The sequence below is a fragment of the Triticum aestivum genome, chromosome 5A (assembly GCF_018294505.1).
Source record: "Triticum aestivum cultivar Chinese Spring chromosome 5A, IWGSC CS RefSeq v2.1, whole genome shotgun sequence".
NCBI classification, from domain to species: domain Eukaryota; kingdom Viridiplantae; phylum Streptophyta; class Magnoliopsida; order Poales; family Poaceae; genus Triticum; species Triticum aestivum.
Window position 1 is genome coordinate 224021446 of NC_057806.1, and position 16805 is coordinate 224038250.

Below are 16805 nucleotides of genomic sequence, written 5' to 3' on the forward strand. Positions count from 1 at the left end.
GTGTTAGAGTTATATTAATATTGTCTTTTGGCCTTTTGCATTCTAGTCTATTGGCATCCTCTTGTAGCCTTTTGGCATCCTCATGTATGTGTATATATATTGGCTTTGGCCTCCTAATAATACAAGTTGCATATCCGTAACATACTTATCCAGCAATATCCGCCAACCTTCCTCAAACTCATCTATAGTAAGCATGTGGTTTCACCATCTCGTGGAACTCGGCCCTAATTCACTCTTCTTCGTGTAAAGTGGCCCCAATGTCTCCTTGGCCTTTTTAAGCACATGCCACTTGTTAGGAAATATGCAACTTGTATTTTCAGGTGGTCATAGGCCAGTATATATACATGCACATGTGCGGTAAAATATGCCAAAAACCCCTTATAGAACGGGGAAAATACATAGGAATGACGGCGTCAGATCTACAACCGTCGGAGGAGCAGGAGCAGTGGACGGGTGGACCAGGGCTCGATAGGAGCGATACACGTGTTGGGAAAAGTGAGGAAAGAGATATCCTCTATCGAAAAGTTCGAGGAAGATGGGCGCAGGTAAAAGGGGCGAGACTCATCAAAAGTCACATCCTAATAAATACGCATTTGATGACCAATAGGATCCCAACAACGATATCCCTTATGCTCATCACTGTGTCCTAAGAAGGCACACTCAACAAACTGAGCGGTCGGTTCGGTGCATTCACCGGGGGCAAGAAGGACATAGCGAACACAACCAAACAAACGAAGCACTGAATAATCTTTGCGGCCTTCACTGACAGCTCGCTTTGCGGTCTTCTTCGCCATCTTGTACTTCTCTATGTTGTCTGCACTCCTATCCGGGCATAGGCGTCTGAAACAATCTTTCTTCTCTTTAATCACCTTCTGGACATCATCATTCCACCACCAGGTATCTTTATCTCCGCTTCTCCTTCCCCTGGATACTCCAAACTCCTCCAAGGCCACCTTACGAATGCAAGTCGCCATCTTCATCCACACATTGTTCGCAACCCCTCCTTCCTCCCAAGGCCCCTCCTTAATGACCCTCTCCTTGAACACCTGAGCTACCTCACCCTTGAGCTTCCACCACTTCGTTGTAGCGACTTTGGCATGCTTATCCCGCTGGACACGAATCCGAAAGCGGAAGTCAGCAACCACCAGCTTATGCTAAGGGACAACACTCTCTCCAGGTATCACCATACAATCCAGGCACGCACGCCTATCTTCTCTTCTCGAGAGGATGAAATCAATCTGGCTAGAGTGTTGGCCACCACTAAAAGTCACTAGATGCGATTCTCTCTTTCCAAAGAGGGTGTTAGCTACAATCATGTTGTAGGCTAGAACAAAGGTTAAGGCATCTTCTCCTTCTTGATTCCTGATGCCATAGCCAAAGCCCCCATGCACCCCTTCAAAACCTGTGTTAGATGTACCCACGTGGCCATTGAGGTCTCCTCCTATGAAGAGTTTCTCGCCAATCGGTACACTCCTAACCATGTCCTCCAGGCCGTCCCAGAACTCCCTCTTGGTGTTCTCATTATGGCCTACTTGCGGGGCATACACGCTGATAACATTGAGAACTAAGTCCCCAACTACCAGTTTGACCAGGATAATCCGGTCCCCGCGTCTCTTGACGTCTACCATTCCATACTTGAGGCTCTTGTTGATCAAGATGCCTACGCCATTTCTGTTTGCAGCCGTCCCCGTGTATCACAGCTTGAAGCCGGTATCCTCCACCTCCTTCGCCTTCTGACCCTCCATTTGGTTTCTTGGACGCAAAGGATATCAACACCTCTCCTCACAGTTGCATCAACTAGCTCCTGAAGCTTCCTTGTCAGAGACCCTACGTTCCAGCTACCTAAGCGAATCCTCCTAGGCTTGGCTAGCTTCCTTACCCTTCGCACTCGTCGAGTCAAATGCGAAGACCCTTGCTTATTTTCCACTACATCCGGGCGCCGATGTAGCGCGCCACTAAGGATGCGACTGTTGAAGTGTATATGTGGATTGCCTAGCCCTTTCCATCAGTTTGGACTTCTGATTGCGTTGGTTTGTGCATGAAGCTTAACATGGTATCAGAGCCCATGGTCTTGAGTTCAAGTCCTGGCTTTCGCAATTTATCCAAAAACTGTTGTTCCCCCCTTTGTGTCTGCGTATAGGCCTCTTGAGCCATACCTCTGAGTCTATCCACGTGTTGACTTCCCGCATCACACGTGAGACGGGGTGTTGAAGTGTATATGTGGATTGCCTAGCCCTTTCCATCAGTTCGGACTTTTGGTTGCGTTGGCTAGTGAATGAAGCTTAACAGCGACGACCCTATCCTCGCTCACTTGCCACCGTATCCAGATCAAGATACAACACGCCACCAGGGGGTGACAGCCCGTCCCTTGCCCATTTGACACCACACCCGGGTTCCGGTGTGGCTCGTTGCTGAGAGGGTTACGCCCCACCGAATTTTTTTTGGGTTTCATCTCCATAAGAGTGGCTGAGTTTTTACGTTGGCTCGCCAAGCCTATCACAACCCTCCTCCTTTACCGGGCTTGGGACCGGCTATGTTGAGACAACATAGGCGGAGTTACTGCCTGCATTATCACTGGGAAGAAAAACGTCCCTTCGCATGGAAGTGGCAGTTCACTCGCAACAATCAAGGTGTGTCTACACCTAAAGGCAGCAGCTGCGCAAGATTTTCTGTATGACATGCCTTTGGTGTCGCAGAGTCAAACAACGATACCAATGTACCTAATCAATCGACGTTGTTTACTTACGAGTTAAGAGTGGAAGCTCCACAAGTGCAGTAGTATGTCAACAATATGAAATACAACTTGTAGATGGAATACCCGCATGGGCTGTATTCATTAAGACGATGGCCTCCCCGCATACAAACAAACAAGCACAAGTTGTTTGCGAATATCTAGAAGGTTCATATTGTGGGTCAACCAATCATCTTTTGCATCATCTCATACATGCAGATCCCAAAGTATTTACTGTTTCATCTTTGTCTCATTTGAATATTTCCTATAAAAGTTGATAGTTTTTGTGTGCTTTACTGCTTTTATGTGTGAGCTGATAATTCCTTGTATCATGTATAAGCCTGTCAGGAAAGGTACAAATGGTGGAGTGACCTTACAAGGACTTCTTGCTGCCACAGCAGGTGGTCTAACCATTGGTCTGACTTTTGTTGCTGTTGGACTGATGACAGCTGAATGTTCTTTTGATATGTTGTTTCAACAGCTCCTAGTAATACCTATCTCTGCTGCTGCTGGTTTGCTTGGGAGTCTAATTGATTCATTGCTGGGTGCCACACTTCAGTTCAGCGGATACTGCAGTGTTCGGAACAAGGTAAATATTTCCATGACATCTTAGGTTGGAATCTGTCAGAGGCGGGGATCTCATACCTTAGCTCATTAGAGATAATTATTTAGTTAGGAAGTGATCGGTACAGTTAGAAAGATCAAGATATGGTTTGTTAGGAAAGTTTGATTCTATTTTTAGGCATCAAGTCGAGGCTTCGCTATAAAAGGGACACCATGTACTACATAAGAATTATGAAACAGATGAGAATAAACTAGTAAAGATCTAATCCCTGTGATGTAGGGTGAAACTCTAGATGGCCGATCTTTCACGAAAGGAGCGGATCCCGCGAAGAACACGAGGGGAAACACGAGAGAATCACTCAAACCAACAAGAACGATCACACATATGCTAGATCCGAGTACACATAGAGGTCACACGATCCAAAGTCAACACGGGACGATACAAAGGGTAACCGGTTCTTCTCCGTGAGGAGGTCTTGATGGGGGGTCTTCTCCCTGAGGAGGTCTTGAATCCAACGCGGATCTTCTCCGAAGAGGGGCCGCGGTCTCTCTCAAGGAGTAGATCCGTATGGATGAGCAAAGCTCTATCTCTAAATGAGCTAAACCAATGCTAACCCTAACTAGGAGGAGGAGGGGGTCTATATATAGTGTTAGCCCACGAAGGGGTAAGTGAGAGGGGGGATACATGGGCCCTTGGCCCGTCCACTGTGCACAGACAGGCGCCGGATGTCCGGGCTGGGGGGCGGATGTCCGGGGCTTCGCGACGGGCCGGATGTTTGGCTGGCGGGGTCGGTTCCCGATGCATTCGGTGATGGAGGGGCCAGGTTTCCGGGCGAAGGGGCCGGATGTCCGGGGCTTCGGGAGGAGCCGGATGTCCGGGGCAAGGTGCCGGATGTCCGGGCTGCGCTGGTCCTTTTCGGTGTTCTCTGGATAGCCGATGCCGGATTTTTGGGGCAAGGGCCGGATGTCCGGGCTGGGGCCGGATGTTCGGCCGCTGTAGCAGCTGGCTCTTCTTCCTTCTCCTTCCTTCGCTTCCGCGCACGCTTGGCCTTGGTCCTTGGGCTCTCCATGGTCTCCTCGGGTGTATCTGAGTATGCACATGGTCCGCGCCTGAAGTAGCATCCATGTCTTACCTGCGGAAAGGGAAGATTCGGAAAGGAGCGAGTTCACCTTAGGTCCAAAGGCGTATGCTTGAGTGTACATGGGGATGATCATAGGATGCTTTGCAACACTCGGAAAAACAAATGAGGTTAGTGCAAATACAACACTTATCATTCGAATGGTGAGATACCCAACAAGTGTTTTCATCATGCTTATCATAAGAAAGGACAATATGTGGCATGGTATGAAAGCATAAGATGCGACTACAGCCAAAGACAATAGGCTCAAGTAAACAAGCATGCATCACAAGTATATGTCCAAGTCTCCAATATCAATGAGCATAGATGCAACAATTGGAGGCAAGCGACAATGAACAAGATGTATCATGTGAGAGGCACGAACATATATGTCATCAACCCAAGAAAGCGAGTAATAGTGGAACATGGGTGATGTGACAAAGTAAGTAATCATAGTGATCAAGTCAAGCAAGCTAGTAGTGCGAAGATGCAACATACTAGAAGGAATCATGGCAAGCATGTAATGGGTGCAAATAGTGTGCATGAATAATTCACATGACATAGCACAAGCATGAAAGCAAGATATGAGCAAAATATCATCAATGTATTGGTGAGAGGCCATATGTAAATAGCAATGGGACATCATGACTCTCCCAACACAACAAGCATCAATAGCATGAGGCACATGATAGACATGGCAATAGCAATAAGGATCTTCACCAAGCATGCAAATACACATAGAAGTAGTATAATGGTTAATCATGGGTAAATGCATGCAAGGGTCACAATTGCATGGCAAAATCATATAAAGAGGCATAGCATGCAAAGTGAACACGAGAAAATGGGCATAACGTGACAAATGGTAAATAGCCCATAGCCGTGTAAGAGCCAAGTAAAAGGAATGCGCGAAGTCGTTGCGCGAAGAGGACGGTGGTAAGAATAGTCCACGGGATCCCAAAGCATCGTTGCTCTCAAGAGCTCGTTTCGTCAACTCTTGGGATTGAGAGGTTGACGCGTATACATGAGTATCTACACAAGACAAAGACAAAGACAAAGGAAAATTTGTGTGTGCGTGGTAGATGTACACATCATCCATCATGATGCGCACGTGCTTGTGTTGGCTAGCACAAAATATCCGCTCAAATAAATGAGATGCGTGATATAGAAACATGTTATCCATCATGAGAGGTTTGTTGTTATGTATAGCATAATGGAGACTCAAATTGTGTAATACATCATGAGAAATATGTAAAGCATTGTTATTTATGGAATGCCTATGGTGCAAGCAATTATGGAAGCATTCAAAGGATAGGATGTATCAAAATCTCTTAATATATATGAGGAAATTATAAAGGTCTCCTCATGAGCATTTGTATAAACATCACATGAAGAATATTGACAACATCCAAAAGAAAGCATATTTGGAACAATGTAATCATGGCATGGCATAGTAGATGAATTGCGCAAATCATGTAAAGGAAGCATGGCAATATCATCACATGAAAAACAAAAGCCAATGACCATCATCTCGTCATCTATGCCATGGGTGCAAATGAGATTTATTTTAATGGGGCATGCATAGCTACTATGTTGAGATTCAAATGATGCAATATGGGAGATCTCACTCATAGCATATGACAAGTTTAAAGAGTTGTCGAACATGACGTGACCAAAAGAATTTTCACATGATATCCTATGGAGCATAGCATCACAACTAGGCAATTCAACATGCTCATCATCATATTCATCAAAAATTGGTAAGTCATGACATGAAGAAGTTGCACTAGTATGAAGCATGGGAATAGGTGTGTCAACATCATGCAAGCAATCATTCGTAAAATAGTCCACTGGTGGGACAAGAGAAGCACCATCACCTATGTTACCTTTGAAGCATCGCTCATGTGTTGTAAGTGAGGTGTCGAAGACCAAGTCGTGGTCATCTTCATCTTGATGGAACCATGTGGGGGGTGCATCATCGTCCACCATGGCCATCGTCGTCTCCCTTGGGGGTATGTACTCGTCGAGGATAGGCATGTCGTCATGTAGGAGACCTAGCACCACAACAACAACAAAACAACAACAAAGCCTTTAGTCCCAAACAAGTTGGGGTAGGCTAGAGGTGAAACCCATAAGATCTCGCAACCAACTCATGACTCTGGCACATGGATAGCAAGCTTCCACGCACCCCTGTCCATAGCTAGCTCTTTGGTGATACTCCAATCCTTCAGGTCTCTCTTAACGGACTCCTCCCATGTCAAATTCGGTCTACCCCGCCTCTCTTGACATTCTCCGCATGCTTTAGCCGTCCACTATGCACCGGAGCTTCTGGAGGCCTGCGCTGAATATGCCCAAACCATCTCAGACGATGTTGGACAAGCTTCTCTTCAATTGGTGCTACCCCAACTCTATCTCGTATATTATCATTCCGGACTCGATCCTTCCTCGTGTGGCCACACATCCATCTCAACATACGCATCTCCGCCACACCTAACTGTTGAACATGTCGCCTTTTAGTCAGCCAACACTCAGCGCCATACAACATTGCGGGTCGAACCGCCGTCCTGTAGAACTTGCCTTTTAGCTTTTGTGGCACTCTCTTGTCACAGAGAATGCCAGAAGCTTGGCGCCACTTCATCCATCCGGCTTTGATTCGATGGTTCACATCTTCATCAATACCCCCATCCTCCTGCAGCATTGACCCCAAATACCGAAAGGTGTCCTTCTGAGGTACCACCTGGCCATCAAGGCTAACCTCCTCCTCACACCTAGTAGTACTGAAACCGCACATCATGTACTCGGTTTTAGTTCTACTAAGCCTAAACCCTTTCGATTCCAAGGTTTGTCTCCATAACTCTAATTTCCTATTTACCCCCGTCCGACTATCGTCAACTAGCACCACATCATCCGCAAAGAGCATACACCATGGGATATCTCCTTGTATATCCCTTGTGACCTCATCCATCACCAATGCAAAAAGATAAGGGCTCAAAGCTGACCCCTGATGCAGTCCTATCTTAATCGGGTAGGAGACCTAGCACCAAAGAAGAAAATACACTTCGAGTAGAGGGTAAGTCGTTAGAAATCATAGTGGCCTCACGTGCCGTGTCAACTACCTCACTCACTAAGTGTTGTGGCTCACTCACTCCCGGTATGATGCTATCATTCATATGGTTGGTGGAGTCACTTAAATGTCTCTCAACCTCACATAAGATGTGTGGCATGCTCTTAAGTGTGGGGCTAGTGGTGGTCACACTCATCCTCTCATAGGAAATGCACTCAATGTCATATATGGTGGAGTCGCTCATCTCACTCATGTGGTGGAGTCACTCATCTCACTCATGTGGTGGTGGCGCTCCTCACATGGGAATTGGGGCATCTCATCATATGTGGGTATCGGAGAGATATAGGTGCAAATGTCTCCATGCTCAATCATGTCGTAGTCGTAGCCGTGGATGAAGGCCAAAGATGGCACATCATCACTCTCCTCTAAGACCAAAGATAAGGTTTCATGTGCGGTCTCGTAGCTTGACTCAGAGTATGAGTCCAATATGGGCGTCGTCTTCATGTTGTTGAAGAGGTTCATGCTCGTCGCCGTGGTCGAAGGGGATGGCCCTTGCTCGACCGTCTTGTCGCCGTCTTGTTGTTAGAGGCCCATATGATGTGGCACTTCGTAGCTCGTCTCCATGACCGAAGGAAAATTCCCGTGCTCGGCCATCTTCCTTGAGGGGCTTCCGAAGATAGAAGTGTCGCCCTCGCTCGTTGGTGGTTGCCTCGTTTGTGAAGATGTCGATGTAGGCGAACTCATGGGAAGTAGGCAAAGATGCCGTACGTCCGAAGGCGAAGATGCCTTGAGAACACTTGGCGAAGATGCCGAAGTGGTTGGTGCAGCCGTAGCTCCGTCTTGGTGGTGCTCATCTCGCGGCCTTCTCTTATGCTCATGAAGGTTGACCTTGGCGTGAAGTAGGGCTTGTTGGGACTTGTGCATTTGCGCTTGGCGAGCATCTTCATGATGATGGTGTCGTTGTCGTGCTTGAGCTCGATGGCGTTCGTCGTCGTCGTGCTTGAGCTTGATGGCGTTCGTCGTCGTCGTGCACATGATGCTTGGAGGTGACTTGCCCTTCATGACGATGTGGATCACGAACGTGATGGTGGTCGCCATGGAGATGTGAACATGGACGACTTGCGCTTGCATCATTTTTGCGCTCCGAAGACTTGTGACTTGAACGTCGCCGCCTTGAGGATGACGAAGGGGAAGAACGGTTGATCAACAAGGTCCGAATCTCCTCCATCCTTGCATCTTGCTCCTCCTTTTATGTGGAAAACTTGTTGTCGATGTAGTCCCTTTTCCTTACTTCGGAGTGACGAATGTCGATGGAGAGGTTCTCGATGCATTCTCGCAATCTTGATTGTGTGCCTTGCATTTGTCGTTGTAGATCGAAGATTGATGCTTTGGTGATGTAGTTGTTCACGCCGTCGTTGTTGTGGAAGACCAGAGATGAAATGCCTTGCCTATCCATCACAATACTCGAGCAAATATGAGTGGAGAAAGGAGAAGAACTATACCAAATGTACCTTAACCGATGTTGAAGATGGATCAATGATCACTCAATGATGTAACAAGGAAATAGCACAGTTGGTACCAATTGTTGTCGATTTCTCACACCTACACAAATAAGGCTTATGGTGGAGCTCAGTGAGGATAATGGCACAAAAATTTAATGCAAAATGTTAGCAAGAGTCAATAATGTTGAAAGATATTCATAAATTCGCAAGTGAAACAAGTAGACCAATAGCAATGAATGGCACACGGAAACGCACACACGGATAGATAAATGGGGTCGTGCAACCAAGGATGAGCATAAAATGTGGAATCCACGGAAAACGCTCGTGTTGCACAACTCAAAAGAGACGCTAGCACGATTGCTCAATAGGCGGATACGACACTTGTGCATAACCTATAGGAGACAAAAATGCAACGACTAATATCCCAAGTATGCTATATATGTATGATGTTTCAATGGTATGATCCAAGATGATCGGATATGACAATCTTATATGCAATATGGTATGATGCTATGGCACTTGCTTACAAGCTTCTTTGCTCTTTCTCTTTTGCTTAAAAGCTTTATTCTTTTTTTTATGTGTATGGCCACTTTTGCACAATGCACAAACCAAGATAGCAATTGGGTATATGCGGGAACAAACTTGAGGCACAAGAGATGATATGATGATACCAATATAATATGGTATGTATGTAATGGAAGGTGTAGATCATTGATCACTAATGTGCACAAGTAACGTTGCCGGCAATACTCAAATGGCTAGTCTTGATAGGCAAGTAACGCAAAATGGGCCAGGGGTTAACAATGCAATGGCAAGGAAATATACAATGGAGGGATACCATGATACCAAGATGATATGGAGGTTACCGTCCGTGGCGATGATGAGTGACGGTGATCTTGATAGAGATACCAAGATGATGGAGACTCATCCCTAAGTAGCCGAAACACCTTAGGAAACGGAAAAACCGCGAACTCAAAATCTCAAATGTCAAATGTCAAAATGGTGGTAGCGGAAAGCGGTGGTGGTTGCGGAAGCTCAATGGGATTGCGGAAATGCAATGATGGGTTTTGAGACGCAATGCGGAAGTGGAGGGTAAGGTGGTGGACTATACACGGTGTTGTTGTTGGAAGCACGGTCCCTAAGTAGCCGAAACACCTTAGGAGACACAACTCACAACACAAACAAAATTGGGTTAAGTTGGGGTGGTGGAAGTCGCGGCGGACAGATCTGTCGGTCGGGCACTGTCCTCCCGGGAGTGGTGGAGTGCAACGTGGACTGCCATTGCCTCCTCCAACCCGCAGGGGATGACACCCCAGTCGACGGATCCGGACTGGTCGGAGTCCGGTCCGCTGCCTGCCATGCCAGAGAAGGCCGGAAACCGCGGAGGTGAGCTCGGGTGGCGGAGGGGAGTGGAGTGAAGTGGCTAGGGTTTGATCCGACGAGCGGATGGGGCGAATATATGTGGGGTCGGGTGGGTCGGCATGGTCCGGGTCTGACGTGACGGGCGTGCTCGGGTGCCCCCATATCCGCTTCATATTTGGGCTGGATATGAAGGGTGCCGGTCAGGCCGGGTGTTTGAAGCCCGTTTAAGGCGTTCGTGTGGGTCGAAAAATCGTGATCGGTCAGTGACCGGGCGGGCCGCCCGAGCGTTTGAGGAGGGTTTGGGGCGCCCGGATGTAGATGCTCCCAATATGAGACAAACAACGTGATTCCCTTGGGCTCTGCACATTCGCGAGAATAATTTTTCATCTCCATTGCTGCTTAGAACAGAAATATGAACGAGATTATGTGATGTGTCCACATACTTATGTGTCACATGGCATCCAGTGAATTTTCTTGACCCAAATTACAAATGTCAGGGGGGTATTTGGCTATTCGCCCCTTTTGAGACTGCAGGGACCAAACCGGGCCTTTCTGTCAAACTTGAGGGACCAATCTAGTACTTAAGCCAGTACTCCATTCTTTCCGAATCATTGAAGTTTTAGGTTTGTCCTAAGTCAAATTTGTTTAAATTTGGCCAAGTCTATAGAAAAATATGCTGAGATATACAACATCAAATATATATAATATGAAACATATTTCATAAATTATCTAATGAAACTAATATGATGTTCTATATTTTTCTATGGACTTGAACAAAAGTAAACATGTTTGACTTAGGACAGAGCTAGAACTTTTAATTAATGTGAAACGGAGGGAGTATACAAGGTTTGTAGGATGTGCCTGTAAATTCTCTTATCCACATTAGCTATTCTGATGTGATGACTTTATATATGAATTACACACATGTAATAATAGCGTTATTCTATTCTGGAAGCTTTGCTTTGCTGCTTCGGCGAGCATGAATAAGTGTGTAAGTGTGATTCACATGATCTTGAACCAGATATCATCCAGGATTTTCAGTTTCACCATATTGAACAGTTTGTTTGTCCTGTACATGTAGGTGGTCAGTAAACGGGGACCTACTGTCACCAAGATTTCTGGAATGACTATCCTGGATAATGATGCTGTTAATGCAGTGTCTGTGCTGCTAACATCGGTGATTACAGCTTATGCCTGCATTTTCTTCTTCTAGAAGCAAAGGTTTGGTTGCCTTTTTCGCCTGTCCCCAATGCGCAGTGATGTGTAATGTGAATATTCCAAGGACAGAATGACTGATGTTTACTTCAAGCAAGATGAACAATGAAGTATTGGAAATCTTTGGCTATTTGCTGGGCACAATTGACGAGCCTGATGACGTTTGCTCCAGGCAGCTAGTTTGGTAATAGTGCAAGTTGGGAAATTTCAAATTGTTTTAAGCAAGAAAAAGCTGTGCTGTAATGCGGAATTGACAATTATGGTTTTTTTGAAACCTATCTGTGTCGAAGAAAGTATCTAGTTCGCCGTTTTAGACCACAATCCAACAATTATCCCCTTGCCAAATTATAGTTAAGTTTTGTCTGAAGTCAAATTTTGTGAACTCTGACCAATTTTATATTATAGAGAAATATATGAGCATTTACAATACGAAATCTATACCATATGAAAATATAGTTCACGGTAAGTCTTAACGGTGTTGATTTGGTATTATAAATGTTGACACTTATTGTTAACTTTGTCAAAGCTTGACTTATGACAAAACTTACAGGGAAACGCTTCTAATCTATAGTCTGATCGAACCCCAGCTGCAGACCAGACCAACGCCGTCGATGCAATTGAAATCTGACGGCTAACATTGTGCTTCTTATTGAAAAAAAAAATCAACCGGCAGGGAACTAATCAGCCGCAACCCCCGTGCGTAACACTCCCCTAATCTCTCCCTAAAAAAACTCCACTAATCTCTCCTGATTGCAAACGCAGCTGCACCGGCCTGAGCTCTTCCACCTCGCACGCACCGCCCAGATCTCCTCCTCCCCGCCATGCGAGCAGCTGCCTCCTGCTCTCCTCGCCGCCGAGCAGCACGGCCACTCCACCGGCTAGCTGTGCCCCTGCTTCTCCAAACCACATCGCCTTATCCACCGATGCGACCCCCGGGGCGACAACGCTGGTGGACATCAGTAATCAAGTTTGTATGTTCAGTGGCTGCCTAGTATTGTTCTGATTTGTGTTAGGTCATTTGTCATCAAACTTTTTGTAGGTCATGCTTTGTAGACAATTTGATAACCCATAGCTATGTAGGTAGACAATCGTGTCTATTCCTTAGTGTCAATATTCAGTGCTTCAAATGATGGTGAGAGATGCTAAGAAAATATTGTTTCATTGCTTCCTATACAAAGAGCTTCCAAATATAAGCATCCACAGTTGGCCGCAAATTTTTTGGTTTCATTTTTAAAATTTCATGCTTCCACCCAACACTAATAATGCACCATTTGCATAAATTTCCAGCTTCATACCTCTAAAAAAATGGAAGCATGACCATGCCAAATTTATGCATCGAGGGTTGTTTGTTAGAACTGATGTTAAAAGGCTTGTTTGTTAGAACTGTTGTTAAAAGGCTTGTTTATTAGAACCTTTGTTCAAAGCTATGACACTTATTTTGGATCAAAGAGAGTTCTACATATGCTTCTTCGGCCTGCAAAGTTTGCTGCCATAATTCAACCAGTTCTTAGGTGAATTTTGTATGTAGGTGACACAACAAGCATCCTCATGTTGGCGGCAATCTTTAATTAATTTCCATGTGCAATTCTTTATGCTTCAAAGTAAGATGAGTTATATTGGCATAGCACCTCTTCATGCTTCATACTGATCGGGCTTCCAAATATATACTTCGCCAGGTTTCTATTTTTTTGTGTTCTATTGTTCTTCTTTTGAACACCATTTTGATCAAAATACAAACAGTGTATGATGTGACAGACCAATTTGTTGCTTCATGTAAGCCATGTTTTATACTTTTGTGCCACATTTGTTTCCAATGGTATTGAATTTTTCTCTTCGTCTCAATTGTATATGCTTCCATTGCCTATCACATATGTTTTGATCATTGAAACAGCTGGTCCATCTAAGCTATGGTTCCTACTTTAACATTTCACATATGTTTGTATAGCAATGCTTTTCTTTCATCCCAGTTTTCTGTGCTTCCAGTACCTATCATATATATTCTGATAGATTAATTTGTTGCTTCGTGTAATCCATGCTTATTTCATTTCTTGTGTTTCCAATATGTATTATTTATGTTTTGATACTCTTAATTTCTCATTGTGCTTCTATTTTATAGATGTTTTGCGCCAAACGACGACAACCATGCATCCTTAGTTTCTCAGATGCCTTGCACTGACGTCTCCCCACAATGTCGTTGTGGTGTGTCGACATGTTGTGGTTAATAGCTGGCGACAACATCCCCGTTGCTTGCTGCCATCATGCCAATTTTCCTTCGGCAATATTTCGCCTAAGTGTTCCCTATTATGCTAGTGCAACCCAAGACATTACCCCCCCGTTTCAAAAAAACCCAAGACATTACCCTTGCTTCCCAGCAGACTTCGGTGTTGACCATGTAATTTTTTTTGTTATAATGTAAATAATTTTTGTTGTTGTAACTATATTAAGCTTTTGTTGCATGGGAGCAAATTCCTTTCTCTTCCATAGCAAACTTTCATGGGTTGGAAGCAATGTACAATCAAATTCATGTTTCAGCGGAAATAAATGTATATGTTATCATTAGAAGCAAAATCGCGTTGCAATGGAAACACATTTTCCAGTCGACAGAAACATGTTATTACTTAGCTGGTTGGACGTAAAATAAACATTTATAATGGACCCAAATCTCTGTTAGATGGTGTTCAAAATAATCTGTTAGATATAACACAAACTTCAACTAGATCAAATAAATTGGGTTGAGGTTGTAGCAAATTATCGAGTCGCTGGAAGCAAAAAATTGAGTCGCTGGAAGCTAAATAACCGAGTCACTGGAAGCAATTAGTAGGAAGCAAACTTAATTGTACAGAGTCTTGTTAGGAAACACACAACCAAGGAGGATACACGTTCCACTAAAAAAGGGGGTATTTTTTTTTGAACAACAAAAGGCGCACTAGGCGCCAAACTTTCTTATTTCAGCTCAGAAACACCATACAGTATGAATTACAAAGCCCTGAAATTGAAAAGTAGAGAGAAGAGAAACTACAGGGCAAGTCATATTCCGATGAGCTGAAGCGAAACAACATATATCAGGTTCTACCACTGATGTTAGAACCTGGTGAGCTACATTGTGTGCAATACCATTGATCTCCCTAAAGATGTGAAACACCTGGGACTGAAGATCTGAGGAGTAGCAGAAGAAGTCAGCCAGAATTTTCCTTATAGTCCAAGGAGTAGTAGATTCCTTAATCTTTCTGCTAGCCGCCCATGGCGCCAAAGACAGATTGTCAGTGAGGAAAGTGGGCTGAGAAATGCATAGCTGTTTGGCCACTCTAGCCGCCAAAAGAAGCGCCAAAGCTTCAGCTTGTAAAGGTGTATCTGTGATAATAGTAGAAGCTTGGATCTGCACATTGACCTCCAATTGGTCTTGTGGTAAAGAGAGGTAAATTCCAATTCCAGTAGCAACAGATCCTTGAGTCAAGCCTGGAATTTTTTTGCATCTAAATGCTGCATCAGAGTATACTTTTGGTCCTGTAACTTGAAGATCAGACTTAATCGTTTTCCCCTGCATAGGAATCTGATTAGTAAGAGGTAAAACACCGACCATCTCATTGGATTTGAGCTGAGAAGAAATATGTATAGAATCATCGAGTTCATTACACAGGGCTATAGCAGCAGTGTTAATATGATAAGGAAGAGATTTTTTCCTACTAAATAAATAATCGTTCCTAGCTTTCCAAAGACACCACATAAAGTTGAGAATGTTGGGTAGAGAAGCATGAGGATGATTCATATTAATCAGAGCAAGGAAAATACTGTGAATATTAGGATTACTTTGAACTAAAATATCCATTCTAATGCACCAAAGGATTCAGAAACCAAGCAGCTCTAGCAAAATCACAAAGAAAAAATAAATGCATCTCATCCTCAGGCTTACCGCATCTGCTACAAAGTTGAGATATGTGCACGGAGAAGCGGCCAGCTCTCAAACCTGTGGGAAGAGCTTTTCTAAGAAGCCTTCAAGCAAAAGTTTTTACCCTGGGAATCATCATCTTTTGTTTCCAGACCTCATTTAGAAGATTCTTGACCTGCAAAGAAACCTGAGAAGGTGCAAATCTAGGATTGGCATGAATATCCTGCAAACACAACTTATAAGTAGATTTAGAAGTACAAATACCATTAGGGGTAAGGTCCCAACACAGAATATCTGGACCGTCCTCTTGAATAATATCAGTCTGCATAATAGTAGAAGCAAGAGGTTGCTGGAAAAGAGAGTAAATAAGGGTAGAATTCCATTCTTTCCTATTAGGAACCCAAAGATCTTTAACAAGAGAAGGGTAACTATATCCTGAAGGTTGAATAATAAGATGATCATAAATAACATTCCAACGCGAGCACCAAGGGGTGCTCCATATAGAAATATTACCTTGAGTAATCTGATAAAAAGAACGAGCTTTGAGTTTGGGCAGTATTTTGAGAATGGAGGACCAAAAAGTTGATTTTGGATTAGAAGGGCTAGCAGTCCAGATGGAAGAATCATGGAAGTATTTGGACTTAAGAACAAGATGGAGATGGGAAGAAGAATCTTTCACTATACGCCAAGCAGCTGCAAGCATCAGGCCTTCATTAATGGCTTGTAAGTTCCTAATACCAAGGCCACCCTCTTTTTTAGAATAACAAATATCTTTCCAAGCCCTAAGACACAAGCTTTTGCTTGAATTATGCTCTCTAATACTTGTCCACCAAAAGTTCCTAATAATAGCAGTGAGTTTGGCTATGAACTTCTTAGGAAATAAAATATTAGCCATATAGTAAACAGGAATACCAGAAAAAAGTGATCTAATCAATTCAAGCCTAGCTGCATGAGAGAGCAAGTTGGCCTTATAAGCAGGAAGCTTATTCATGAATTTATCCAAAACAAAATTGTAGGCCGCAGATCTATTATTAGCAGGAAGAATAAGAGGATGACCAAGATGAGAAAAATTAGCATCCATGTTAGAAACAGGAAAAATCTGCTTAATATCTCGAATAACGGCCTGATTAACATGAGCACTAAACATAATAGCAGACTTGGCCCAATTTGGAGTTTGACCTGACATGGAACAAAAATGATTGATAATGTTGGCCATAGCATTAGCTTCCTGAACAGTAGCTTGACCACATACCAACAAATCATCTGCAAACAAAAGAGAGTGAATAGAGGGGCAATTTGGTCCAAGCAAAATACCCTGAAGACTATGAGCAGCTAAAGCTTCGTTAAGAGCAAGAGATAATTCATT

General features: G+C 44.1%; 1 protein-coding gene across 1 annotated transcript in view; it reads left to right on the forward strand.

The window, feature by feature from the left end:
- Positions 1-11982, forward strand: part of LOC123102833 (protein PGR) — a 25350-nt gene extending 13368 nt beyond the window's left edge. Inside the window, exons 3-4 of the mRNA XM_044524266.1 lie at positions 3072-3320; positions 11420-11982. Of these exons, the coding sequence (XP_044380201.1) occupies positions 3072-3320; positions 11420-11551 (381 nt within the window). The 3' untranslated portion in view covers positions 11552-11982. The remainder of the gene's footprint in view (positions 1-3071; positions 3321-11419) is intronic.
- The last annotated feature ends 4823 nt before the right edge of the window (positions 11983-16805 follow it).